Source organism: Molothrus aeneus, chromosome Z (genome assembly GCF_037042795.1).
Source record: "Molothrus aeneus isolate 106 chromosome Z, BPBGC_Maene_1.0, whole genome shotgun sequence".
NCBI classification, from domain to species: domain Eukaryota; kingdom Metazoa; phylum Chordata; class Aves; order Passeriformes; family Icteridae; genus Molothrus; species Molothrus aeneus.
Window position 1 is genome coordinate 27286698 of NC_089680.1, and position 27922 is coordinate 27314619.

The 27922-nt window shown below is 39.8% G+C and overlaps 1 protein-coding gene across 1 annotated transcript in view; it reads left to right on the forward strand.

Annotated features, from left to right (window-relative positions):
* Positions 1 to 408: 408 nt before the first annotated feature.
* Positions 409 to 27922, forward strand: part of GLDC (glycine decarboxylase) — a 38898-nt gene continuing 11384 nt past the window's right edge. The window contains exons 1-16 of the mRNA XM_066569861.1: positions 409 to 627; positions 728 to 806; positions 10499 to 10634; positions 14494 to 14658; positions 17489 to 17566; positions 18120 to 18267; positions 18499 to 18695; positions 19847 to 19943; positions 20911 to 21016; positions 22077 to 22216; positions 22982 to 23062; positions 23621 to 23718; positions 24217 to 24301; positions 24396 to 24437; positions 26182 to 26324; positions 27156 to 27231. Of these exons, the coding sequence (XP_066425958.1) occupies positions 409 to 627; positions 728 to 806; positions 10499 to 10634; positions 14494 to 14658; positions 17489 to 17566; positions 18120 to 18267; positions 18499 to 18695; positions 19847 to 19943; positions 20911 to 21016; positions 22077 to 22216; positions 22982 to 23062; positions 23621 to 23718; positions 24217 to 24301; positions 24396 to 24437; positions 26182 to 26324; positions 27156 to 27231 (1890 nt within the window). The remainder of the gene's footprint in view (positions 628 to 727; positions 807 to 10498; positions 10635 to 14493; positions 14659 to 17488; positions 17567 to 18119; positions 18268 to 18498; positions 18696 to 19846; positions 19944 to 20910; positions 21017 to 22076; positions 22217 to 22981; positions 23063 to 23620; positions 23719 to 24216; positions 24302 to 24395; positions 24438 to 26181; positions 26325 to 27155; positions 27232 to 27922) is intronic.

Below are 27922 nucleotides of genomic sequence, written 5' to 3' on the forward strand. Positions count from 1 at the left end.
GAAGTTAAAGCAGTAATAAACACAGACACACACGCCCCGGTAACAGCTGTGGACAGTGTGTTGCTCATCGTACAGCTCGCCGCTCGAAAGCAACTCCACGCTCCGTTAAGGAAACACAAAAACCTTTTTCTCCTATTCGTTTTGTGAACGAAAACTCTCTCTACTGGGAAAATGTCCTCCGGGCTGTGCCCGTAGGCCGGGGCAGAGCCGGGTCAGCGCGGCGGGGGATGCTCGGCGCGGCCGGCCGGCGGGGTCAGGGCCGGGGGCGGGCGGGCAGGTGGCGGCGGGCGGGCCGAGCGCGGCGCCGCCCCCGGGCCCCATTGGCGCGGGCGGTGGGGGCCGCGCCGCGCCGCCCCCGCTCACAAGTGCGAGCTCCCGGCGGTGGCGGTGCTGTGCGGTGCGGTGGGCATGCAGAGCTGCGGGCGCTGGTGGGGGCGGCTGGCGGCCCGCGGGGCGCCGCACCTGTGGGCGGCGGCGGCGGCGGCGGCGGGGCAGCGGCGCTGGGGCGGCGGGGAGGCGGCGCGGTGCATCGAGCAGCTCCTGCCGCGGCACGATGACTTCTCCCGGCGGCACATCGGGCCCCGGGAGCAGGAGAAGCGGGAGATGCTGCGAACCGTCGGGGTGCAGGTAGGCGCCGTGCGGGGCGGGAGCTGCGCGGCCGGACCCTCCCGGTGCGGGCTGTGCCGCCCCGCGGGAGCTAACCACGGCGTGCGGGCGCTTCTTGCAGAGCGTCGAGGAGCTGATGGACAAAACCATCCCGGCCAGCATCCGCCTCCGGAGGCCGCTGAGGATGGACGACCACGTCTGTAAGTGACCGCATGGCCCGGGGTGCTCCCGGACTCCTCTCCCGCGGCCCCTTCCGGCCGCCAGCGCCCGCGGGAGCCGGGGGCACTCGGGGTGTGCGCCCCGGCTCCCCATGTCCTCCTGACCCTTGTAGCGGTCTGGTCTTACCGCCCGAGTAGAAGTGCAGGGTAAGGCTTGAAAACAGCACAATCACCGACACTTCATTCATCTCCGAACAACTCTGTAGATTAATGTGGCTGCTGCGTTTATAGCTGTCCTCTCGGTAGGAAAATATGTGTAGCAGACAGGGGCTGCTCGAAAACTCGCTTTGGAGGTCAAGTGCGCCATTGACTTTACTTTGTCCCAAGAGCCTAATGTGTAGGGAAAAGTATTACTAAAAATCGTCCCCTTAATGTGGACTGAGCCACTGTCTTTTTGTGGTTCTCGTGTAACTGCAGGATTTCTTTGTTATTCCTCCTCCCCGACACCCCCCCCCCCCCCCCATAATAACCTGCATATCTTAATAACATGAAAAGTCTTTGTCTCCGCAGTATGGATACACAGTAGACTAATGGCCAGAATTTAAAATCTGTCTAATTGAATGTTATGGGTAAACTGGAGGAATATTAAACATCTGAGTCAGCTATTGTGCCACTACAGTAATTCAGCAAATTGCTATAGAAAACTTGATGTGATTTCATGAAGCTTCGGATATTAACATTTTTAAGAGTTAGCAAGCACAGTACAAAATTTTTATCTGCATAACTGCACTTTTGCACAAAATCTGTGACAATGATGCTGGAAGTCCTGTAAGTGAAAGAAACACTTTAAAATCCCCAATGCTAAACAATTACACTAAAACTAACAAAGCTCAATGGCCATTCAGATATGGGATCCAGTTACATCAGTATTAACTTCATTTTTGTGTCACAATCCTTTGCCTGATTTGTAGAAAACTTGCTGGCATTTTCTCATTGCTCATCAGTGTGCTGTAATTTGAGTGTAAACTTCAGGCCTGCCGCTCCGGTGAGGTTCCTGGCCAGTTCAATCTGGTTACTCTGAGATGACATCACGCATAAGAGGCAGCACCACAATGAGCAGCCAGGAAAACTAGACCCTGAAAAGACAGAGTCTAGCCAGGAGGGATTCAACAGGGAATGATAGTTTCTACCTCTAAAAAGTTTTATTAGTACAATGGTGTTTTAGTCTTTTGGAACTTTCTGTCTTATTAAAAGGGTGAGAGGCTAGGTAGAGAAGCAGAATTTCAGCCTTCTTGTGTCTGTATAACTGCTGAAAGTAGTGCTTGGCATTTTCCTCATGGCTAATGTGTTTTAATCAAGGTATTCCCTGAATAAGAAGTGATTTTCACTGACCTCAAAGACAAAAACTTTTTACGTAACTATATTTTTAGGTTAGTAGAGGGAGTGAAATGCAGTTTGTCACTAATAATTATGCCTTAGAAGCCCTTCGAATTTTTTTAATAATTAATTTTTATTGTTAATTAATATGATACTCTTACAAAATTTTTACAGGGTAGTGGGCACTAAAAAACTAAACTGGTGGCATCAGCCTAAGTCACAATCTTGATGCAGTGCTCAAATACTGATTCTTAGTAATTTTGAGTGTATGTCTCCTACACAGTGGTGCATTAGTTGATGTCCTGTTGTAGGCAAGTTCTCACTGTGTCACAGGACCTCATTAGTTAACAGTGTATTTAGTTCACTGGCATTTTGCTCCACTTGCTATGCTGTTCTTGTTCCCTTAGAGTAAACTTTGAAAGAATGTGACTGTGATGCAGAGTCTCACATTGCACAGCATGCTACAGTGAGTTTTCAAAAGAGATGCTTGCATGAGGTACAGAAAACCTTTTTTCTGTACATGACTGTGTTTTTCTTCTGCAGCCAGTGTGCTGGCTGCCTTTTATAGCTTAATGTGAAGTTGTTTGTCACTAGTTTTTTGCTGAACTGGTAGCAGAAAATTTCACAGCTTTTAAAAGAAAAGTTTAAAGCCTCAGCTTAAAGTTGTGCAACATCACATTGAACACATGCACATCTTGTACCCATCACGTTGTAATCTGAGTGAAGTTTGCCTTAATATACTGTTAGAACACTTTCCAATCACCAGGATGGTATTTATTATGTAAGCATGGGGCATTATTTCTCTATCATATACCTTTTACTAAAGGGAATTAGCAAAATTGGGCAGTGTCATGAAAACTGTATTATATTTTAACTTAAACATTTGTTTTTATTTGCATGAATGCTCTCACACATGGAAAGAGAGAACAAAACAAGGCAATGCAAAACACGTTATTCAATGAGCTTCAGCATTTATAAAATTTATATTACAAATACAGCAATTTCCACTTGTCTTTATAATTCAAAAATGTAATCATAGTGACTCCACAAATTGGAGTGCAGCTGAACAAATGAGCTTTGCTAGAGCTACTCCTTTATAGTAACAAACACAGCTGAGCTTACATTGAAGTCTCATTGAAGTCAATCCTTACAGATAGAATTAGACACGTAGTTCAAGAAAACCACACACTCACAATAAGAAGCATGGCTGTGTATCATGTGTCTCTGCAATTACATTTGGGTGTTTTGGAAAGCTTTCATAGCTGTAGACCTCATCTCAGGTGTGTACATTTGATGTGTACATTTGATATATAATCTTCAAGTTTTGATTCAGTGTGCGTCTCTAGAAAAGATCACATCACAGATCCTTCTATTGATAATCTCACAAGTTGTCCAAAATAAGGAAAATGAATCAAATGTGTGTATGCAACAAGAGTAAAGAAAAGAAAAGAGAGGCTCCTGTGGATGGAGCTTGTGTTAAAGAGCTTGTTTATATGGCATTGCATATTCCACTGATGATAAATAAAACCTCCGATTACAGTAGAAGCACACTCTTTTTGTGTTGTCTCTCCTAGACATTTTAGCACAGACCTACTCTTCAGTGGAAGAATGAAGCTTCATTACTTCTCTGAAGGACATAACATACATATAGAGAGAAAGTCTTTAACCTTATTTACCTGGACATTTCCTGGGGGCAGGTCGGCTGGAAAGCTCTGCAGAGGGATCTGGACAGGCTGGACCATGGGCCCAGGCCAGTGGTGTGAGGCTCAACAAGGCCCAGTGCTGGGTCCTGCCCTTGGGTCACAGCAAGCCCAGGCAGTGCCACAGGCTGGGGCAGAGTGGCTGCAAAGCTGCCACAGGAAAAGGCCCTGGGGGTGCTGGTGACAGCAGCTGAACATGAGCCAGCAGTGCCCAGGTGGCCAAGAAGGCCAATGGCATCCTGGCCTGTGCCAGCAATGGTGTGGCCAGCAGGAGCAGGGCAGGGATTGACCCCCTGTTCTTGGCACTTAAGTTGTGAGGCCAGAATTTGAATCGTGTGTTGTTTTGGTCCCCTCACTACAAGAAAGACACTGAGGTGCTGGAAAGTGTTCAGAGAAAGTCTACAAAGCTGGTGAAGCAGTGGAGCACAAGTTCTGTGAGGAGCAGCTGATAGAGTTGGGGTGGTTCAGGCTGGTGAAAAGGAGGCTCAGGGGCACATTATCACTCTTTACTGCTGCCTGAAAGGAGGGTATAGCTGGGTGGGTTTTGGCCTCTTCTCTCAGGAGCAAGTGACAGGACAAGAGGAAATGGCCTCAAGCAGAGGAGGTTCAGCTTGGAAATTAGTAAGAATTTCTTCACTGAAAGAGTGGTCAGGCATTGGAATGGACTGTGCAGGGAGGAATCATTCTTGGAGGTGTTCAAGGAACAACTGGATGTGGCACTTAGTGCCATGGTTTACATGATAGCATGGTAATCAGTCAGAGGTTGGAGTTGATGATCTTGGAGATGTTTTTTGACCTAAATGATTCCATGATCTGTTTTTCTTAAATCTGAATGACTAGCCATTCTGATAAATGCCGAGCTTTGATGGTACAAGTGCATCTACACTCAAAATGCTTTTTCAATAATTTTTAGTGTTATCTGTATTGGCAGATTTTTGACTTGTACTGCCATTGTCAGTGATGGAGGAGAGAAGGACTGTAGCTTGTGCTAAGAGGTTTCTGAAATAAAATCCTTTCTTTGGTATGAAAGATGAAAGCACTAGCTATGTCCATTTTGGGACCAAAAAAAAAACCCAAAAAACATTTTAAAAGTGTCTCTTGCCACGAGTCTGCTGACTCTGTTGTAAAACCATCTGAACATGCCACTGAATTCCAGTAGGAGTGAAATAGCAAGATGTCTGATTTCAGCTAACAGTAAATTTCAGTCCTGTACCTCAACTAATTCTTGAAGAAGGGCTTTTTTATAGTCAGATTTTTCTGCAGATACAATTAAGGAAAAACTTAATTTTGGCATGTAACTTCTGTTCAGTCAATATTTACTACAAGGCTAGACATCTGTTTGATTCTTAATTGGGATCAGCTGGTATTACAGAGCTTTATTCCCAGGGTTACAGTAAGGAAACTTGAACAATCAGCTTTTCTTTAGGTATTAAAGGTACTTTAGCACATAGGTCGTGATTAACCTATTTGAAGTAAAGGAACATACTATCTTGTATGACTAATCTATATTTTATCCCTACAAACCTACTGTCTATGTCAGTCATAGTTATCCCTGCAATGCTGCCATGGTACATCCATCTTTATATGTAATGGATAGGTCTTGTGCATATGTTTGTTATTTCTGCTTTTTAGTTCAGGAGTTGAATTTTTTAAAAGGTTGAATTAAACAAATACTTCTGTGAACTCCACCAGTTTTTTTTCTCAAACATTCTCAGGTACATTCTCAAATTTTAGAATTTATCAGCATGAGTTCCTAAAATCTCAAGAATGCAATCGGGTCTCCAGTCTAAACATTATTAGAAGCAACACTGTTCAGAAGCAGTTACAATGTAATAATGACTATTTGTGTCTCCAAATTAGCAGCTCCTTTTGCAGTGAATCTTCTTTAATAGGATTTTGTATTTTAAATGCCAGTTAAAAATTAATTCTGGATGAATTTATAATCATCCCCTAACGTCAGACAGGTTTTTAGAGCTAGTTTAGTAATTTCAGGTTCCCTGCTGCTGGTGTCCAAGCAGTATGATTCAGATGCCTGTGGCAGGGGTAATTGTTACCCTCCAGAGTGTTGCCACACATAGTGCAGAATCTGCATTACCACCCAGGGCACTTTGCTCCTCACACACTTTCAGGCTGCTGCTCTTTGTTTCACAGGCAGCAGCCCTTGTGGGCCGAACAGGGAAAGGCATCCTGTTTTGCACAGCCTGCCCCTGCTTTTGGCTCCTGGCAGCATCAGGTGCTGCCCAGGCTGGCTGGGTGAGCACAGGTAGCCTGAGTGAAAGGAGGGAGGGAGGGCAGGGCACCATGGCTTTCTGCCCTTATCTTGAAGCTGGGCACACAGCACCTGGAGCATGCACTTTCCTTGTCTGTCCTACGGCTTTATTACTGTGTGCCTGATTGTGCTTTGGAACTGTTTTTCTTCAATATAATCTGGTTTTGGGTTGTTTTTTTTTTAAAGAGATTGAATTAAATAATTAATTAAGGGAAATAAATTAATCCCCCTTTTATCAGTGGTTCTAGGGATCTTGCTTCCTTGATCTCAGAGACTAGATTTTTTTAAAGATCTGACATAAAGTGAATAAAAATATATCAGACAAATAGTAACCTTCTTTTAGTATTGCCTGGTTAAAATTGTATAACTTGAACTGCTCCTTTTGTATTTTCTTCATTTCACTCTCATGCTCAAGTGCCATACTTTGCAGGTATCTCACAAGTTCAAGGCAAGTCTACTGTGCTAATTACAAAAACACTAGCAAAAATAACAGTACATCACTTGGTGATCCGATAATTCAGTCCCTCTTACTATTTTTGTGATATATTCTGCCTTTCCTATCTGTAGATGTAGCAATCTGGAACTGCCCTTGCAGAATCTCTCAGACCCTCAGTAAGTTTTCTCCACTTATAGGAAAGGAATACAGCAAAAGCAGTGGACATTATTCTGAGTCCTGCCTTTGATCATAATTTCTAATGAGTTGATGAGGGGAATAAAGATCAACTGCAGTGACTTTGCTGGCAATTTTTTTTGCTGAACAAGGTTCTTAAAGAATTTTTATTGTACATCCAATAAAATGAGTCTATAGTAAAGCCATTTCAATCACTTTTTCTTAGAACACTGGAAACAAACAGCTGAGTGTGACAGTGGCCAGGGTCCAACCATTACTTAAATATAGTAAAATTTTCTTTCTGTTTTATTTCCCCATTTTGCATATTAGTTCTTAATCTCATTGCTGGGAGAATTAAGAAGAAATTAGTAACACAACCAAAAAATATTTCAAGCTATGTTTTTTGAACTATGTAATTAAAATTTTTAAGAATCCTGTATGTTTTCTTTTTAAAGAAATTAATAGATATTTAGAATAATACAACATTTCCACTGCATATGCTCCAAGTTATATACTTTATACAGTGGAAAAAGTCTGCTATTTTCAGAATTGGTGACAGTCTTGGGGACCAAACTGGAAATGTAACAACTTCATTATTAATTTAAAAATCAATTTTAACCATACGTAAGATCACTCCTATGTTTCACATTCATCTGCCTTTGTATTAGTATTAGTTATTTACAAATTGATCAATGAAGAGTTAGGCCCGTTTCACAAATAACATTATGAGAATACACTGTTGAAACCTAGGCTCAACAGAATGGGAAATAAGGCTACTGATGGAGACAGACCCAGCTCAGTCTCTACCCAAAGCTTTGCTGTGGGGTCAGAGCTGATTGCTCAGGGCTTTACCCAGTCAGAACATAAAACCTCAAAAGGTGGAGTCCCTGTCCCACTGCTGGACTGTCCTCCTGGGCCCAGCTGTCCTTATCTCCAGCCTGAGGCTCTGGCCCTCCTGCTATGCATACAGAGCTTTTAAGAGCCTGGCTGCATCTCCTCCATCCCCTCCTGTTGGTGCTGGGGGTAATGGTAAGCGTGGTTTGTTTCATTGCCTTGCTCTCTGGTCTTTGGACTCCAGCTTCTGTATTAACTTCTCTCACCATTACCTGCATCACTCTAACTCAGAACCCTATCAGTGTAAAGTAAATGCTGAATTAATGAAATCTTCATGGATTTATGTTTGGTCATAGGTGAGCCAGCCTAATAGATAAATCAGGGGCTATTGACTTCCCTTATTCAGGACTTCAGGTATACTTATGAGCTGTCTTCCTAAAGATATACTGTGATGAAGTGCTTCAAGGCAGTGGAAGGCACAGGATAAGGAGTCTTTATCCCTGATCTCTTCAAAGAGGCGTGTTAAATGTGGGAGATATATTTTGAGCTGTACTGCTGTCATTGCCCTTATAGTGACCAAAGGAGCAGGGAAGTAAGGTGAAGCAGGAGTGGAAGGAGTATGGCCTCCCATATTTTGCCACCCTGCTTAAAATCAACTGTGTAGCCGTCTTTGCAGGTAGCTCATTAAAATGTGATAATTAAAAATATATTCAGTCTTGAAACCTCTCAGTGTAGGTATTCTAGATGGAGTGTGGTTCTACTCTTAATCACAATCTCTACCTAAGATGCTTGCAGCCTCTCTAGGCTTTTGGTTTTGTGCCTTCAATCAGTTTGGAAGCAGGTTTATTTCAGAGATCTCCAGCACAAGATAAATGCTACTAACAAGTAGTTGTTGTTAGCTACAATTGCAGAGAAATAACTCAAGAAGAAAAGCCCATTTCCAAACAAAGGAAATGTTTTCTATCACATTGTGCAGTATTTGTGGTATGTGTTTACTGCAGAAACCGCACTCAGTGCATTTTTGTGTGTGATATTGAGCTAGCAAGCAAGTTAAATGATAGCCAACTTCTGCCTTCAACTGCAGTTTGGAATTAAACAAGGAAATTCATTACCATTTCCAAGAAATCTCTGATGTTTGAATTATGCAAGAGCACAAGCCTCTGTCTGAAATTGCAACCAAGCTGTCTTTCATCAAACTTTTTGCAAGTGGTAGAGGAAGGCCTCTACAATGTTAAAGCTTACTTAAACAGTTGCCTCTCTCTTATGAAAAACTCTGTGGGAAGAGTTTTGGGGAGTGAAGTTTTTCACTATACTTTAGAAACTTTGCCCTGGACATTGCTGACTTCAAACCTAATAAGCATATAACAAGTCTCCAGAAAAAAAAATTCCAGTTTACTGAAACTAAGAAATCAGTCTTCATACATTAGATCTAATGGTAACACTGAGTAAAAGGCAGAGAAGAAATGAACTTTGAAATGAGAACTGAACGTCAGTTAAAAAACTCTGTGAAAGGTGTAATGTGACTGTGGAAGGAATTAATTGAAAACCTGGGGATTTTTGAAAAAAAAAATCTTTCTGCATGAAATGCAATAGTAGCAACTTGAGTGAAAGGAAAAAACGGAGTTTTGAAATCAGAGCTGAAGTTCTAAAATCCTTGTTTGTGGTTGCTCTAGAAATTAATTCAAAACCTAGATAATGATTTGCCATCGCATTCTAGAAAATTAACTATTCTGACTTGATATCTCTTGCTGGAGTAACTTACAGAGAGAAAATAGATTTTGAGACATACAGGGCCTGAGATATTCTAATTCTGTGATTTGTAGCATTATATTACAAAGTGACATCTTCAAGTTGTGGTGCAGAGGGAGCAGGACTTGGTGCAACTGTCCCATTACAGCAAACTCTGAGGTCAGATTTGGGGGAAGAATTAAAAAACATCTGCTTCCCTCACCCAGGAGGGTTGGTTTCCAGTTCCACCCAGGTCTGATAGGTTGGGCTGACCTGTCTGTGTGATCTTAAGATTGTCTACTGACCATCTTTTTGCATCCTCAGCTACTAATATATTTTTAAAATACGACTGTTTGGCAGATGTTTGTAGCATTATTCACTGACTGCTAGGAACAGGGTGACTCAGTGTGATTTTTGCACTGCTTTCAGGACACTGAGAAGCAAGACCAAAGAGTAAACTATGGTTGGGGGAGAGAGGGAATGCAAATGCTTTCATTCTATATATTTCAAAATCATTCTTTTGTAATGTCTTCAAACTAGATTGACAGACTCATTTGAAAGTTAATCTCATTTGGAATGAGATTAACTATAAATATTCTTATAAATTTTTTCTAAATAAACTGGTGAAATATGCTAAAATTGAATTAAAAGAACTGTTCTGTTTTATCAACAATTTAGGGAAAATGTTAGGAAATAAAGTTCTGTGATACTAAGAAATTATTCTTGGGTGCTTGGTGTAAGCTCACTTTGTGCAAATATGACTCCAATAGAAACACTAAATGACAGCTGTGGATGGCAATAGCTTCAAGCAGTGTAGATTCTGAAAGATTCAGCTAACAGAAAATGTTTCCTGAGGTACTTTTTAATGCATGTGCAAGATAGGGGTCTTCTGGGTTGAGTGTACATTGTATCAGTATACAGAAAGAGCTCCTTCCGCCTACAGCTGTTTCTCCCACTATTCTTTCCACTTGCTTTGGAACTCTGTTATTATTCAGGTTGTTGCATTTTCAAAATTCTGGCAGAATTTAAACTTCCCTAGAATATTTTACCTGTTTACTGTTTTATCTTTGCTGTTCTTGACTTGCACTTCATTCTGCTACTGTTTGTACTTGCACCACCAATGTGTTTTTTTACACTGGGGTAGAAGACATTTCGGTTAAAAACTGTTACTGTTACATGTAGCTGTAGCATTCTGACGTATTGTCTTTCCAATTAGGTGAAAATGAAATCCTTGAAACACTACACAATATTGCAAAGAAGAACAAGATATGGCGGTCCTATATAGGCATGGGCTATTACAACTGCTCAGTGCCTCAGCCCATCGCGCGCAACTTGTTGGAGAATGCAGGATGGTAATGTAACACATGTTATTGTTAAATGCATATGTATAAGTACACATTTGTCCCACAAACCTATTTTTTTTACTAAAGCTTTCATATATGTGGTAATGATGTGTATCCTACTGTGTAGGAACTGTGTTGTTCATGCTAAAGCTTAAAATTTACTTTAGAAGATGCTCTTTTTTGTAAAATGTGCCACTCGTTTTGTGGCTTCTATTTACAGCTCCTATATATTATGAACTAATACAAATTACATGTTTGCTTTAAGGAATTATAGAGACTTACCTCTTAAACGAAAGTAATTCTTTCCTAACTTTTTCCTAACTTCAAACCAGCTCCCTCCTCCACTGGTGTATGCAATTTGGGTGGAGGTAGTTAAATACTATGCAATACTATGATCATGGTTTTGTGATGAGGAAGTGAGAAACTTCAAAGGAAGTAGAAAATTCTACAGTCTCTTCTCCTTGGATATCTTTCTTGGTTGGTTTTTTTTTTTGAATGTTTGCCCATAAAGTGAGTTCTCATCTTGTCTGATCAAATAATTCTTTGGTGAACAGCAATGACATTGAACTATCATAATAAGATAATTCATTTATGAAAAGGCTGAGAATATTGTACTTGGTTCGGATCATCCAGTTGACAATTCAGTTTCTAAAGAATTTTAAGTCAGGAATGATGCAACAGGAAAAGCTAAATTTCATGTGGCCTCTCCAGCAGCCTGAATGTCATCCTGCATTATCTCATTTAGTTTACAAGTTCCCCTATCACCAGTCACTAAAATGCTTCTTTTATACTGTATTAAAATGAGTACCTTACTTAAATTACTTTATTCCTGAGTAATTTTTATTTTAGTAAAATCAGTATTTAAAGATTTTATATATATTTTAAAAGGCCCAAACAACAAAAAACCCCACAATGAACCAAAGGATCATATTACTGAGTGCAAAAAGTCATTGTTACTTAGATGTTATGTGTTTTTTTATACTTTGGGTTGCCCTATATGGGTCTACATATCTGTAGGCCTCTAAGTCTTATTTATTTTTAGATTTGTTGGCTCTATTTGTATCACTGGTGGAAAAGTTGCAGCATTTGAAGTCACGGAATCTATGAAATACATGTATGCAAGGTTTTATTTGGCCTTATTCTTGTTCACTTTTTGCCACACATGCAATCTAAATATTTCAATACAGTACCCGGAAACCAAATTATTGGTTGGTAGAAGCAAAGACAAGAATAGCTAGAAAGTAAGTGGAACAAAATGAACTGCAGACGTTTCAATCCTAAAAAGTTATATAGTGTTTATGAAACAAATTTGTCCAGAAATCTGATCTTGCACTGTCCAGTAAAGCCAAACTAAATGGCTATAAGTTAAACTATTAGATGGCTAAAGTGAAGGCTAAAATATTTGTTGGAGAGAAAGCATATATGTGTGCATGCATGTGTGCTGAAACAACTATGCAGGCTTCATGGAAGCTGTTTAAGAAATCAAACTTCTTATTTCTGCTGAGTGTGTAAGAATTTCCATGCCGACACACTTCACATTGCAGCTCCAAGGGAAATACTACAAGCTCAGGCTTATTGCTTCTGATCTATTCTGTCTCCCTTACATAACTTGTGTTTGCTTTGCTTGGCATTTGTTAGAGCAACTAGAAGTCTCCCTAAGTTCAACTTGATTCCTTTGCCCCCAGACATTAAATATGTAAAAATACAAACATGTAAAGCATGGTACATTCTTGAGAGTCTTTCACATCTCTAATGTAAATTATTAAACTTGTTAGTTAGTAACACTCATTATGTAATGAAAGCATTGCATTCTGAAAATAGCTACATACTGTGCAATAATTACTTTTAGAGAGTTTGCTTTTAAATTACATTAAAAAGTCACTTACCATGTAGTATAGATTCAGGCAGAACACAGAATGCACACTAAAGCCAGATATTTTATTTGAAGAACTTGTAGAGAAGTAGAATCAATTAAAATATGTAGATGCTTAAAAAATGCCAAAAAACCCTTTTAAAAGGAGTGCTTAACTTAGTGTGCTTATGTTATAAAAGGTGTCTTTATTTGTGGAACTCTTAAGCTTCATAGTAGTTTGTGGCAGTACTGGAATTCAAGATTTCTTGGTTGATTTTTTTCCCATCTTTCTGAAATTGATTTGTTTTAGTTCAACTGTGTTGACCATTCAAAACCATAATATCAAAGTCATAAGGCTTCATTAATTTTGTTTTATAATATAATGTACTTTCCCAGCTATGTGGAGCAGGAGTTCTCTAATGCATTTCAGTTAATCACAATGTTTTAATTCTTGTTGTTAGTCTAATTCTAGTTCCTTCTGCAAATTAAAATACAAGAAATGGCCCTTAGGTGAAATAAAATGAGAAAACGCAGTTGTAAAACTTTAGGTACAGAGAAATTTCTACTAATCAATAAAAGTCATTGCTCATGCAAAGGCATTTGGAATGATTATTTTTATTGGTGAGAACTGAGTGGGCAGGGGGACCATACAGAAAAGAAATCTTAATACTACTAAAGTGAAAGTTTATCTGGCAAACTGAACACTGGGTTTAGCTGCTGTGGAGAAAAAAGCCCTACTATTGGGATTAGCAAGGCTACATGCAGTCTGGGACTTGGTCTCACTTGTGAACTCTGCAGTCATATGATGATAATTAGTTTAGTGCTAGAACTGGCCAAAACTGAGAAAAAAACCCTCCAGGTTTTGGGAAAATCATCAAGATTTATGTACTCTATACATAGCTATTGCTTTCTGTTGCTATACTGAATAGTGTATGTGAATAATTCAAGCAGATGTTTCATTAAATTAGATGATTAATGTATTAGCATAATATTTTACACTTTGAGTTCACTTACTGAATATGCCCTTCTTCTAGCTATTTTATTCTCTTCAGGACTTTCTCCTGCTTTCTCTCTCACCTTACCATTTCGTTGCTACTCTCATCCTGCTCAATATCAAGTTCTCCAGCTTGTTTTTAAAAGATCTTTGGTTTTTACCTTCTATTGACTCTACACAACTTGAGCTTCCAGATACTGGGGTCTTTCTGGAAAGTTTATACCTTCACTTCATTTTTCAAAAGTCTAGGACTTGCTACTGCCCTTTTAGGGAAACAAACTGCTGTTTTCTTCCATCACAAGAAAACAGAGGTCACAAGTGTTTGCACTTACCACTTGTTTCTGGCTGCTACTCTAAATTCAACCTGGCATAAAGTCTGTCCTGAACTACTGTGTAATCCAGTGCCCAAATTTCCAGCAGAGAGGAGAGTCTGACCTCTGTTTTTGCCTTTTATTCCTGGACCCATGCTGCTTTGTTTTCTGGACTGTTAGAATAGACCGTGTCCCTTAGATTGTTGCATTTTTGAAGGAGTTGCTTATATTGCACTACTGGTTTTTTCCCCAAATGACAACAGATAAAACTTACATCAGTCTGACTTCCCTCCACTAACACATATGGAAACTGTCATTGCACAAGGATTGCGTACTTCTGAGCTTGATTCTGAGAAATATCAAATGCTTTTTTTCTTAAAAGGGTGGAGAAGACTTGATAAATAAAGGTCTTCAGAAACAGCATTGAAAAATTGTGGCAATATCTAGATATGCTTGAACAACACATTCTGCTTTGTATATTGTGACTTGATTTAATTCTTCCACACTCAGTGTCTACTTACTCTGTCCTTCTCCATAATGTCCTCACACCTCTGCTTTAAAAGAAATTTCTCTTTTCAAAATGGAGAAACAGAATTCTTTTCCTGTAAAAAGTTAAATCGACACCAAAAGGTAAAAATTACAATGTATATTGCCATAACTTTGTTACACATGTATTTTCTTAGACCCAAACAGAGAACTTTTTTCCAACAGGGTTACCCAGTATACTCCTTACCAGCCAGAGGTGTCCCAGGGCAGGCTGGAGAGCCTCCTAAATTACCAGACGATGGTGTGTGATATCACAGGAATGGATGTGGCTAATGCATCTTTGCTGGATGAAGGGACAGCTGCTGCAGAGGCCATGCAATTATGTCACAGGTACTGTGTTTAAAAGTGTGGTTAAATCACAACAGGAAGTAGTTTTGGAATTTGAAGGCATTTATCCCTGTGTAGGCAATGGATTGACGTTGAGTGTGGCCTTCTTACTGTGAGCAGTTCACTAAACAGCTGGAGTCCATGTTGCCATGCCCCCAGAGAACTTCCTAGCCTTGATGTAAATGTTTAATTCAGACATTTAAGGCCTTCAGAAAACTAAGGACGTAGGAGAAATTCTAGAGGAAGGAAGACTCAGCCTTGTTGGAGGAAGGTTGGGCTAGAGAACACTTAAGCAAACTGGACTTACACAGGTCCTGACGTGCTGCACCCGTGGCTGCTCAGGGAGCCTCCTGACACCGATACAAGGCCACCCTTGATTGTGTCTGAACAACCACAGTGACTGGGACAGGTGCCTCAGCAGTGGAGCAAAGCAAATGACACTCCTGTCCCCAGGAAGGGAGGAATGAATATGCAGGGAGCTACCAGCCAGTCAGCCTCACCTTGATCCCTCAGTGGGATGATGGGATAACTCCTAGGCCTGGAAACCATTTCCAGACATGTAAAGGACAAGAAGGGGATAAGGAGTCATGAATTAACACAGGGGCAAGTCATGTTTGCCCAACCTGATGACTTTCTACAGTTGAGTGACTGGCTTGGGAGGGGAGAGCAGTGGCTCTTCCTTTAATCTCCACTGAGAAACCAAAAATTATGGGCTGGATGAGGTGGGAGAGAGATAGATGGAAAACTGTCAGAATGTCGGCCCAGGGGATGCTTTGTCATTGACATGAACTTTAGGTGGAGGACAGTTATAAGCCAGGGGCAACACTGGGTCCCGTCAATGATCTGTGTGATGGAGCAGACTGTATCCTCAGCAAATTTGCTGATGGTGCAGAACTTCAAGGATCAGATGATGGACAAGTCAGTTATGGTGCCTTCCAGGGGGAATTGGACAGGCTGGAGTAAATGGGTTGACAGGAAGCTTGTGAGGTCAACAAGGGGAAGTGCAAAGTCCTGCAGATGGGGGAGAAGCAACCCCTGGCATATGGGGTACATGATGGGGTCTGGCAGGCAGGAAAGCAGCTTTTCTGAAAAGGCCTTTGGGGGGTTTGGGTGACATCAGATTGAACACAATCCGGCAGTGTGTGGCCAATAGGCAAACAATCTCCTGGGCTGCACTGGGAGGAGGAGTTCTACCAGGATGCCAGGGGGGGATCCCTCCCTCTCACCCTGATGAGCCCACATCCCACAGTGCTGTGCCCAGTGCCCCTGTACAACAGAGACATGGACATACTGGAAAGAGTCTAGTCACCCCACCTGGGATACCAGCCCAGCTCCTGGCAGACACACACCTGCTCCCACTGCTACCTCCACAGACACAAGAGCTCCTACTGGCTGATGTGCTGCTCCAGTTGCTGGCACTCACTCCATTCCACTCCCTCCACTCATTTCAATTGCTGCACTATGGAAATGTGGATCCTTTGTGGTCTGACTCCAGTGGCACTCACCCACACACACATGCACACACAGGGAATATGGAGTCCCCTTACCCATGAAAGGAATCAGAAAGGCATTTAACAAGAAGAGATGACAGACTTCACTAGTTAGGTGCAAGAACTTCAGCAACGAACTATTTATATGTGACTGTCCCAGTCTATCCCCTTACTCCCCTATTTTGCTACAATTATTGCTCGCAGAATCACTTAACTGTATTATTTCCCCCCTAAACATGTCATAATAAGACATGTTTGTGATCCCCAGATGCTTTTCTTGTGCATCCCATAATGTCTACTTGCCAAGTGGGGGCAGGCACGCAGATGGTGTGCCTGTGATAATTAATGAATTGGAGTTCCCACCTGCCCGGTGGGCTCTTTGCGCCTCTGCACTTGTGGAGATGGGGCTCTGTTGGGCTGATTTTCCCTGAGAAACACCTGGGAGCAGCAGGGACATTTATTTATACATTTTGTTATCTGGGCTCCCCCACCTGCCATTGCCTTTCTGGGGGATGCACAGGACCTTTTATCACATGATCTAATGGACTGTGGCCTGAGTCTTTTGCAGCCATGAAAGTTGAAGATGTGCATTATCTTTTTCCATCAGTGATTAAATTAAGCTTTAAAAAAGTGTGAAGTACATAATTCTAAGTTGCTAAAAGTGAAACTGTTATTGGTATATACAATCTACTTTCATGGATGCCTGTTGTAGGGCCACGTGAAAGCGATTTGCAAATCAAATAAGTATGAGAAATTATTGAAGGTCACTCAGAACTGGGTATCAGGAAGGTGATTACACAGCAGAGACTGTGTAATCATAGTTTCATATGTGTAAAAATAGTTTTCTAACTACTCACTAGTTCAAAGCCTCAGTGTGACAAAAAATTCCGCTTACCAGAATCACAGAATGGTTTGGGTTGGAAGGGGCCTTAAAGATCGCCTAGTCCTATCCCCACTGCTGTGAGCAGGGACCCATCTTCATCTCCCTACTTGAATGGCTCTTTTTTTTTATCCAGGGCAACATTGAAAAGTCTGTATTAAAGACCACAGTTGTATTCCTTTAAAAGAGTGTGTGGAGCCATTCCCATGCCTTTTGAAATTAGTTCCCTGTTCTGTTTCCATTTTTGCCATGTATGATTCTCACTTGAGTGTCTGAAATGAACTTTCTTAATGTAAATGTGCCAGAAACATTCTTCAATCTTACACTTAATCTGGTTATAATAACCAATATTTTCAACTGCCTTTTTACATAGAAAAACTCACTTCTGGAAAATAAGCTAATTTATTTCCATGGAAAACAATATATTATTGATGTGTAAACCTTCTTTTTCTTTTTTTAACAGACACAACAAAAGGAGAAAGTTCTATGTAGATGCCCGATGCCACCCTCAAACTATAGCAGTGGTCCAAACTAGAGCAAAGTAATGTTTTCCTCCATTTTCCACCATATCTTTTCCCTTACACTGAACCATTTTCCCTCTGTGCCTTTTTGCTGTATAACTAACATTTCTGGCCTGTGCTTTCTTTGCAAACTAAAAGCAGAAGTCTCTTGCCACTTGGCATTACTTCTAGTTCAAATTCAACTGCAAAGAAATTAAAGCTGTTTAAAAAGAGACTAAACATATCATAAAAAGAAAATATTTAATTTTTCCTTTAAATTGTTGCACAACTGCATACATTTGACTGTTGAATTCAGCCTAGTCATTTTTTTCTTTTACTAGGAAGCAAGTATCTTAAGCATTCTCTGTTTGCTTTGCTCTGTATTTCTGATGATGATATCAAATGTAATTCTTCTTCAGTACTATATACCATGATGTGAAACTTTCTCAGTGCTTACTGCTGCAAAGACGTTCAACTCTCTTTGTATGTTAAAGAAAAGAGTCATATATGCCTCCATGAAAACATCTTATTAAGTATCACTCCAAGGTTGGAGGTGGTTTGAATATTTTACCTTCTGCATGTTTTTGTTTCCAGTTATACAGGTGTTATTACGGAGCTCAAATTACCCCATGAGATGGATTTCAGTGGAAAGGATGTCAGTGGAGTGTTATTTCAGTATCCAGACACTGAAGGGAAGATTGAAGACTTCTCTGAACTTGTTGAAAGAGCTCATCAGAATGGGGTAAATTTTATTGGTCACACAGATATCAATCTGTCAGCCATATTGATAGAAACTAAGTGTTAATGAGATACCATCTCAGCTACATGCAATTCATAACCATTGCAACCATTGCACTTCAGCTCCATGCAAGTGATGTGGAACTCTTTGAAACTAAATTTAAAAACCTAGCTCCCATGTAGACACCATTCCTTTAGAACAGAGGCTGACTGCTTTGTGTATTTCTGTTCTCAGACTCTCGCCTGCTGTGCTACTGACCTTCTGGCCCTCTGTATTCTGAAGCCTCCTGGAGAGTTTGGGGTAGATGTTGTCCTGGGTAACTCCCAGAGGTTTGGCGTCCCACTGTGCTATGGGGGACCCCATGCAGCATTCTTTGCTGTGAAGGAAAATCTAGTGAGAATGATGCCGGGCAGAATGGTGGGTGTCACAAGGTAAGGGCTCCCTCGGCCAGTAAGTGAAGATTGAAATCATAGAGTCTTAGAATCCTTAAGGTTAGAAAAACCTTCAAGACCATCAAGTCCAACTATCAACCTACCACAATGTTCACCACTAAACCATGTTCTCTAGTGCCATATCCACACATTTTTTGAACACTTCCAGGGATGGTGATGCTGTCACTTCCTGGGCAGCCTGTTCCAATGCTTTAGAACCCTTTGAAAATCTTTTACCTGATATCCTGTCTAAAGTCTCCCCTCAGAGATCCTAGTAACAAATAAGAAACCATAAAAAACACCCTATGACCATCTTGTGCAGCCTTTGTGAACAACAGGTGACCATGGTGTTGTACTGAGCACCCTATTTTTTTTTAAAAATGGTGAGACTAAAAGTTCCTTTCAGTTTTGAGGAAGCAAGCTTCAAGAATTCCATTTGTGTGGAACTGTCTATAATTCTTGTGGCATTGTGGGATGAAGAGATAACCAAAAGCAGAGTGGATTCATTGTGATGGCAGGAGGCTTTGCAAGCTAACTTACTCCACATATTCTGTACTGACTTTTTCTCTGTCATCCAATCTTATAAAACATAAATGGAAAGAAGTAGAAAATTCAGTGAACCTCCAAAATAATCTAGAAGGAAGTTAATCTAGTTCAAATTATAGTTATGCAGAGAAACAGTGTACAAAATCTGCTTCTAATAGTTGCTTATAGTGATGTACTGTGTATTTTGACAAGATGTCAAACTAGTAATAATTGAAATGCAAAGTAATTGTCACTCGGAACACTGCACATCTTTGTGCACAGAGGCTATCCAGAAGTACTCCAGTAACCAAAATAACTAAAACACTCACAGTTATCAATAAAATTAGGAATATTTAGTTTATATTATTTTTCAGTTCAAATAGCTGCAATAATCTGTGTCATTTTAAGGCAAATACCAAATTTCCTGTAGTTAAACAGAAATCTAGAGATGCTTTAGTCTTGCTTTGTTTGATATTGCAGCTGTCCTGATGTATGCTTTGTTCTCTCTAGCACCCTTCTGTCTCTGAGGATAGATAATTAGTTTCAGGTTAGCATGCATAAAGTTCTGTGTCATAAATAACTGTAATTTTAAAGTAACAGAAGCAACATTTTCACTTGTGGCTTAGAGATGCAAGTGGGAAGGAAGTGTACCGGCTTGCTTTACAAACACGAGAGCAGCATATCAGGAGGGATAAAGCTACCAGCAACATCTGCACAGCACAGGTAACTTACACTTTATTTTCAGGGCTAGAAAGGAACAAGTTGAACATGAGTTACCTATACTTTAGAGAGATTTTAGTAGAAAAATGAAGGACATAGAAATATTCTGGTCTTTGTTCATTTGTTTTGAATGATGGGGTCTGCTTGAAAAGAGAGTTTTACTATCTGTTTCCTTACTGTAGTCCTGAATTCTTGCAGTGTCATGAATCTGTCTGTCTTGTAGCATAAACACCACTGAGTAGTGGCGTGTTTGTTATAAGCAAGACAGTTTTTGTTCATAAAGTAGAAGAGAATTCCAATGGTCTGAATTGGAATTTCTTCTGCCAACTCAAGGCAGAAGAAATAAACTTATAATTTGTTAAACTAATTACTCAAATTGTCACAACTTATATTTTTTGTCTATGCAATTTGATGCAAGAATGTTACATCATCAAAGCAATATCTTTATAGGAAAATACCATGATTAAGTGAGTAAGTATCAGAGTTCCAACAGTATCCAAAATAGTTATTTTCAGCATACTTCCACAGACCTCCAGCCAGCCAGGGTCATAACTTTTTTTGCTCCTAGCATTGCCTTCCTCCTGCTCTTATGTTGTGACAGATTTTGAGAAGAGATTATTATTGACACAAGTTTATATACTTAGTATTAAGGAGATACTCTATATTTTTTTTATACTGATCCTTGACTTTAAAGTCTTTAAGGATCTTTGTTGCAGTAGTTGAATTTAAGTACATGTTAATTGCTAAAACAATTACATTTCAAACAGCATTGAATTCATAATCAGTCCTTACAGTTTCATAAAAGTATGTTGCCTTTCCCTCCTTTTATTTTGTAGGCAGGACATGAGTAGCTATAACATCAGCTGAGGATATGTGGTTGTCTCTGGGTGCTAAAGAAACTTTCCACTGAACTTACATGAAGTAGTCTTTGCTCACAATAACAATATCCTGAACTGTATTTGGATCCTAGGCTCTTCTGGCTAACATGTCAGCCATGTTTGGTATATACCATGGGTCTGATGGACTAAGGCATATTGCAAGACGAGTACACAATGCTGCTCTAATCTTGGCTGAAGGTGCGTACTTAATGTTTACAGAAACTGTTCTAAAACCCTTACCCCTTAAAAAACACATCTTAAATAAACTTACAGGGCAGAGCAGGGGTGTCCATCTGATGCGTGCTCTCTCAACTTAAGAGGCATAATTTTAATACAAAATTCTCAGCTGATGGTTTTTGTGTAGTTCTGGCAATGACATCCACGAATAAGATGTCTGTGTGATAAGAACTTGCAGGCATTGCTTCTGTTTTCTTGGGAAACTAACAGAAGTCTGCAGAGTGCGTCCCTGGATGGTACTGTTGAACTGCTGTTTGCCAGCATTTTCTTCTTTTGATGAACCATCCTAGCTTACACACAGAAATCTGCACAGAGTATAAATAATATAGCAAAGGAAGGTAATAAATTATATTAAAGCAATAGAAACATTTCAGTTAAATTGGGTGGAGTATCATATCTGCTACAAACATTGAAATCCCAAAGCTTAATAGCTGAAGAAAAGCACACAATCTGTAGCAGAACATAATGATTGCACCTGGACTATGTGGTCTGGTAGGGTTTTTTTTCACTGATAATACTACCATGGCTGTCAGAAGGAGCTATACAAAACTAGAATATTTGGAACCAAGGGATTACTGTAAGAAACATCCATACTTTATTTGCCAGATAGCCAGAAGACCTCTTGCTACTGGAAAAAACCCTAAGACTCTAAACATTGTTATGGCAAGCTCTGTGGCAATTCGCATCCATTAATATCTTTCCAATCTTATTATTTTGTCTTTATCACATTCATATACCAACTCTGCTGCTGTATATATGTCAGATTTGATGTATCAGAATTACCTTCCCTACACTCAATCTGCATTATTACTTAGGTTTGAATCTGATTTAGTTGCATTTCATACACAGTAACATTTCAATAAAAAGATGGTGATTTTGCTGCTTTTTACACAGGGGCCATATTTTGCTTTATTATGTAAAAGCATTTATTTATGAGATACATAGTATTGCTCTGTAACTAGCACCTTAGCAAGCAATACACTGTGCATATATAATAGAATTAACTTACTGTTTTTTATAGGTCTCAGGAGAGCTGGTCATAAGCTACATCATGATCTGTTCTTTGACACCTTGACGATCACGTGTGGATGCTCAGTCAAAGAGGTTTTGGACAGGGCAGCTCTTAGAAAGATAAATTTTCGGATTTATAGTGATGGCAAAGTAAGCAAACTAACTTTCTAAACCTTTGATAAATTCAGAAATTTTGTAGTACGACATTTTCTTCATTAAGTTTCTAATCATTACATTACAATCTGTGCTAAACAGAACAAAATTATTTAAGATCTTGTAATTTGCTCAAATATATCCATCAATTATAAGGATAATATAAAGAATGAACTTGTGATGCACTGAACTTCCAGAAATAATGATTGTGTTTTCATTTTATGCCAATTAAAAGGATTATCTAATCTTTTCATGTTAAATATGCCACTAAGGGGTAGAGTGGAGACACTCTAAAATTTAATGATGAAATACAAGGTGACACCCAGAATTCAGGTCCTGTGGCAGTGTTTGCAGGCAGACTGAAATCTATACCACATCTTGGTTGGCACTAAAGGGCTCTTCACAAAGTGTAGTATGTTCTGTAAATTGGAATGGGGGAAGGGGTGTTACATGAAAATGGGCAATTTTCTTATTAAATAGAAAACACTTAGAAACAGTAGAAAGGAGGTCATGAGTATCAAAGTTTCTGAACCATCTGGCTTGGATGGTTTAGGAGGGTAAAGGAAGGAACTGGAACATGTTATATAAATAAAATAAATTTATATATCATAAATACCTATAAATATGTATGTTTACATATTGTTGGGTAGATTGCTTTTTTTTTTCCTCTTGTGTTTCTGGAAATGTTTTCTTGACCAAAACAAATGTACTATGTCTCTAGAATAAACAGCTTTAAGTAATTACTGGTGCTTTTATCCATAGCTTGGAGTATCACTTGATGAAACTGTAAATGAGAAAGATCTAGATGACATATTATGGATTTTTGGTTGCGAGTCTTCTGCTGTAAGTACATAATAGGTCATGTGGGTTAAATTATCTAAATGTTTCCAGAGTTTATTGAAAACCAAAACTGGTCTTGTATAGTGGGTTTCTCTATGATCACCATTTGTTAAATATTAAGAATTTCAGATCCTCTCTCAAATAAAAAGGTAGTGTTAAATAAAGGATTTATATGCCGTTTTCTGGTTGCGACACTCAGTTCTTTTGGTCAGCTTGGACACCTTGTATTTAGGGTATTACTTCTTCTGTGATGGTTAAGACATGGGTCAGTTATTTCTTTCCCCACTGGAATTTTTGTTGCATGTCATTAGCATTTAGCAGCAATACCTACAAGATAAGGACTACTGAGACATTAAAGGTACCCAGTTTTAATATATCGCTGTTGTCATGCTAGGTAAATACAGATATATATGATATTAAAGGTGGAGGTTTTACCTTAAAAGCTGACTAAATCCTGAGGCAAACTGGTTCATAAGCTAGTTCTAATGGAAGTTGACTACAAAAAAAAAAAAAATCCACTAAAATATTTGACTCTGTTTCTTTTTGTTCTTTTTGTTGAAGGAGCTAATTGCTGAAGGTATGGGTGAGGAAACCAAAGGCATCTTTAGCACCCCATTTAAGAGAACTTCCAAATTCTTGACACACCAGGTTTTCAACAGGTTTGTGAGTGTCTGATTGCTACCTTTAGGGAATCTGAATGTATGTTTGCTATTTTTAGGGAATCTGAAATATCTCCTTTCGAAACCAGCAGTGGAGTCAGTTGAGGACAGTTTTGTACCTAGATTCATACAGTAACTCATTACTCTAAAATAAGATATTTTGTAGCATTTTTAGCTATCCTCTCATTTTAAATGAGCAGAGCGATGCTCATGACCACTGAGGGAATGTATCTTTCCATTAATCTGCTGCATTGTACAACCTGCCATTTGAGGACATGGTATCCTTGTATTCCATATTTACTGATAGTGTTACTGAGATAATAATAAGCATTTTTAATCTGTGTTGCTATTAGCAAGCTTAAAGCGCCAGTTTGAAAATAACTACTTGGTATATACTAATAATTATCCTCAGTCTTACTTCTTTTTTGTGTTCTTTTCCTATGTAGCAGCTGGTACAGCTGATCTGTTTGCCTTAACATTGTGTTTTGTGTTCTCCAGCTATCACTCTGAGACAAATATTGTGCGGTACATGAAAAGATTAGAAAACAAAGATATTTCCCTTGTTCACAGCATGATTCCCTTGGTAGGTATTTACCAAAAAGAAAAGACAAAAAATTATGTACTTACCTATATGTTTATGTATTTCAATAAATACTGATGTGTGTTTGTATTTTTAGGGGTCCTGCACAATGAAGCTCAATAGTTCAGCTGAACTCACAGTAAGTTGCAATAATACTGTCTCACTTGATATCCACATGAGTAAACTATCTAGCCAGTGTCATTCCAGTGAAGTAAAGCCTGTTCTTGGTCTAATACTTCACAAATCCTCAGAAATATGGAAAGAGTCAGATGGGACAGACAATTCATGCTTCTTTTTCAGTTTGCAATTTCTTAGGATAATTCCCTTTTCCCCAGCTGAAGAGTCCCCAGATATCTTCATTTTTTTAGCTGATACCACATGGAGCAGAGCTTTAGCCAGGCTATTTGATTACCAAATGACTTTTTGACTTGGAATGTGCTTCCTTTGCTCTCTCCCTGTTGTCTTCTCACTTTCAGTAGTTTCCTTTGTCCCCTTTCTCTCACTGCTTTCTCTCTTTCCCTTCACTGTTTTATGTCTTGTATATTTCCTCTAAGCAAAACTAATACTATTCTTGGCAACTCCTCTTTGTTTACCTTGTAGATACCACAGCTCTATGTAAGGGTAAGTGAAGCTAAGTAGTAGGAGGAATTAAGAATTTTTAAGCATATTCTTAATGTTAGAAAATCTGAGAATTATATAATCATTTATGTTAGAAAACACCCTTTAGATTAAGTCCAGCTGTTGACCTGGCACTTCCAAGTCCATCACTAAACCTTGTTCCTGATCACCATATCTACATATCTCAAAAACACTTTCAGGGGTGTTGACTTCAGCAGTTCTTTAGGGAGGTTGTTCAAATGCTTGTTAACCCCTTGTGTGAGTACATTTTTCTTTATATCCAGTCTTGTCTTACCAGTTACTACCTGGAAGAGACCAATCCCCACCTGGCTACAGCCTCTTTTCAGGCAGTTGTAGGGCTGTTGATGTTGTGTCCAGGGTCCTAGGCACATGTGCACTGAGGGTCCTACCCTTCTGTAGATGAGTTTTCCCAACCCTGGAGATAAGTTTCTTGCTCTCTATGCAAATTAATTATCATGCATAGTCAATGCACAGTTCTTCTAGGCCTCTCTGGAAATGGGTCAGAGGGCTTTGGAGGTCTTTGGTGATCTTGATTCCCCCCACTGGATCAACCTTTGGTGAACAGTCCATGCTCTCTTTTCAACCTCATTGCTGCACTTGGGGTGTACTGTGTTGTGCTGAGTATATCCAGAAGCCAGAACAAAGACTGTTGTCCCAGGAAACTGTTCTACCTCCAGCTCCACGTGGCCCCCTTCTCCACCTGCATCCTGTTCTTTCTTGCCCATTTACACAGTCTGCTCTTATCAACAATCCTTGTCTGGCTTCATAGCTATCTGTCCATCAGTGTTTGAGACATACACATTAGCCCCTTATCTTCTAGGCTTTTGCACCATCCCATGGCTTAAACATCAACATGGACATGGTGATCTGTGGGGAAGAGAAAAAAGAGCAAAAGAGAAAGGGGCAAATGTGTTCTATAAGCTACTTCTAAGCTTTGGGGGTAATCACTTTATAATACCCCAAATCCTTATGTGTAACCTGATTACAAAAATAAAAAGCTGAAAGGTTAACATTAAATCAGTTAACATTAGACCTCACATGACTAACCTTAGCCTCATCCAATCCAGCCTGTCCAGATCCCTCTGTAAAGCCTTCCAAGCCTCCAGCAGATCAACATACTTGGTGTTTGATATTTAATTGACCACAAGGCAACATCATTCCTTTACAGAGTTTAACAGAAAGAGTTGTCTGTAGAGTATTTTGTTACAGCATTCTTTATATATTTGTTTGGTTTGTTTTTATAGCCTATTACATGGAGAGAATTTGCCAACATCCACCCTTTTGTTCCTCTGGATCAAGCTCAAGGGTATCATCAGCTTTTCAAGGATTTAGAGAAGGACCTATGTGAGATTACAGGCTATGACAGAATCTCCTTCCAGCCAAACAGGTAGGAACTTTTTTCCTGAGTGTTTGCACCTTGAGACATGATACCAAAACCTTATCTCCAAAGAAGATGTGCAAGCCAAACGTGGAAGAATTTTCCAAAATCAAATTTTTCTTGAATGTTGGATTATTAAATTCCTAAGTAGTAATTTTTTAAAAACTATGGTATCTTATTTTGTCTTATCTCTTCTGAAAGTTTAATGATTTGGTATTTTTATTTCTTTTAATATTTCCCCCCATGAACTGAAAATAAAGATTTGGAATAGGAATAAGATGTGTGACCTGCCAGGTGTTTAATTGTCGAAACTGGTAGGTAGTGCACTAGGTTTGACTGAAGAATGCCTGAAATCTCTGTGCTCACTAAAAGCAGCATTTAATGAGTACTGCTGCAGCCTGTTTGTGTTCTCTATTAGTTTTCATACAAAATAAACATCAAGAACTTACTCTACACTAAGCCTATCACTGAAAGACCTTTTATGTTTCATGATATAAACTTTGCTATGCATTTCAAGATTAGTTTGCCTCAATGTAATCAAGCACAGAGTCCCCTGCTAGGTGCAGAAATGTGGACCCTCTCAGCCACCAGAAGCATTTAACATTGTAGTATAAACTTATAAAATGGCATCACCTGTAATCTACTCTTTTCATTTACATCTAGCTGTTAATTTCAGCACGGCCATTTGTAATTTATCTTAGGAATGTGCCCTGTTTAATTTGCTGACACTTGCCTGAAGTCATGGGTAAGGGTTAGGGCTGGACAGTTTTGAAGTTCTGTCAGAGAGGTGGCCCTTCCTGCTTTGTGTGCTGTGTAACAGTGTTTGTGTTCTTCTTGCAGCGGAGCCCAAGGAGAGTACGCAGGCTTGGCTGCAATCAAAGCTTATTTAAATGCCAAAGGAGAACGTCATAGAACTGTAAGTGTCAATGCTCATGTGCGGAACAGGGTTCAGTGGGAAGTGGAGAGTTGATTCAGCTGCTGGGACTCACCTAGAGAGAAACTAGATCATGTATTGTCACTTCTGATAGGCTTTCAGTACTCTGTGCTTCCCACCAGGATCCTTGGTAACAAACATCTTAAAAAGTTTTTACAGACCTGAGAATGACCCAGGGAAGGGTGATTGTACTGAGTCTGACTAGGTTTGACTTAACCTTCTTCACATGAATTGTGGAGGAAGCACTGTTCATAACACAGGGATCTCTTGGCAAATGGTGAACAGTGCTTTCACAGTGTCAAGGCTTTGTCTCTATGCCACTGCCCTGTCCTGACCCTGTCCTTTCCCAGCAAGGAGGCTGGGTGTCAGCAAGGTGCTGGGAGAGACACAGCCAGGACAGCTGACCCTGGCTGACCAAAGGGTTGCTGGTGCCATATAATGGCATGCTCAACAACAGAAGCTCAGGGGAAAGAGGGCAAAGCAGAAAAGGTCATGCTTATGGCATTTTAATTCCCAAGCAACATGCTTTGTGGTCAGCCATGGGAAGTTGGGAAGGCTGGAAGGAAGGAAGGAAATTGAGATATATTTACAATTTCATCTGACACCCTCTCACTCTTGAAAGATGATAAACAGTTGCCATATTGTGTGTTAATTCTGGGATTATTTATTATAT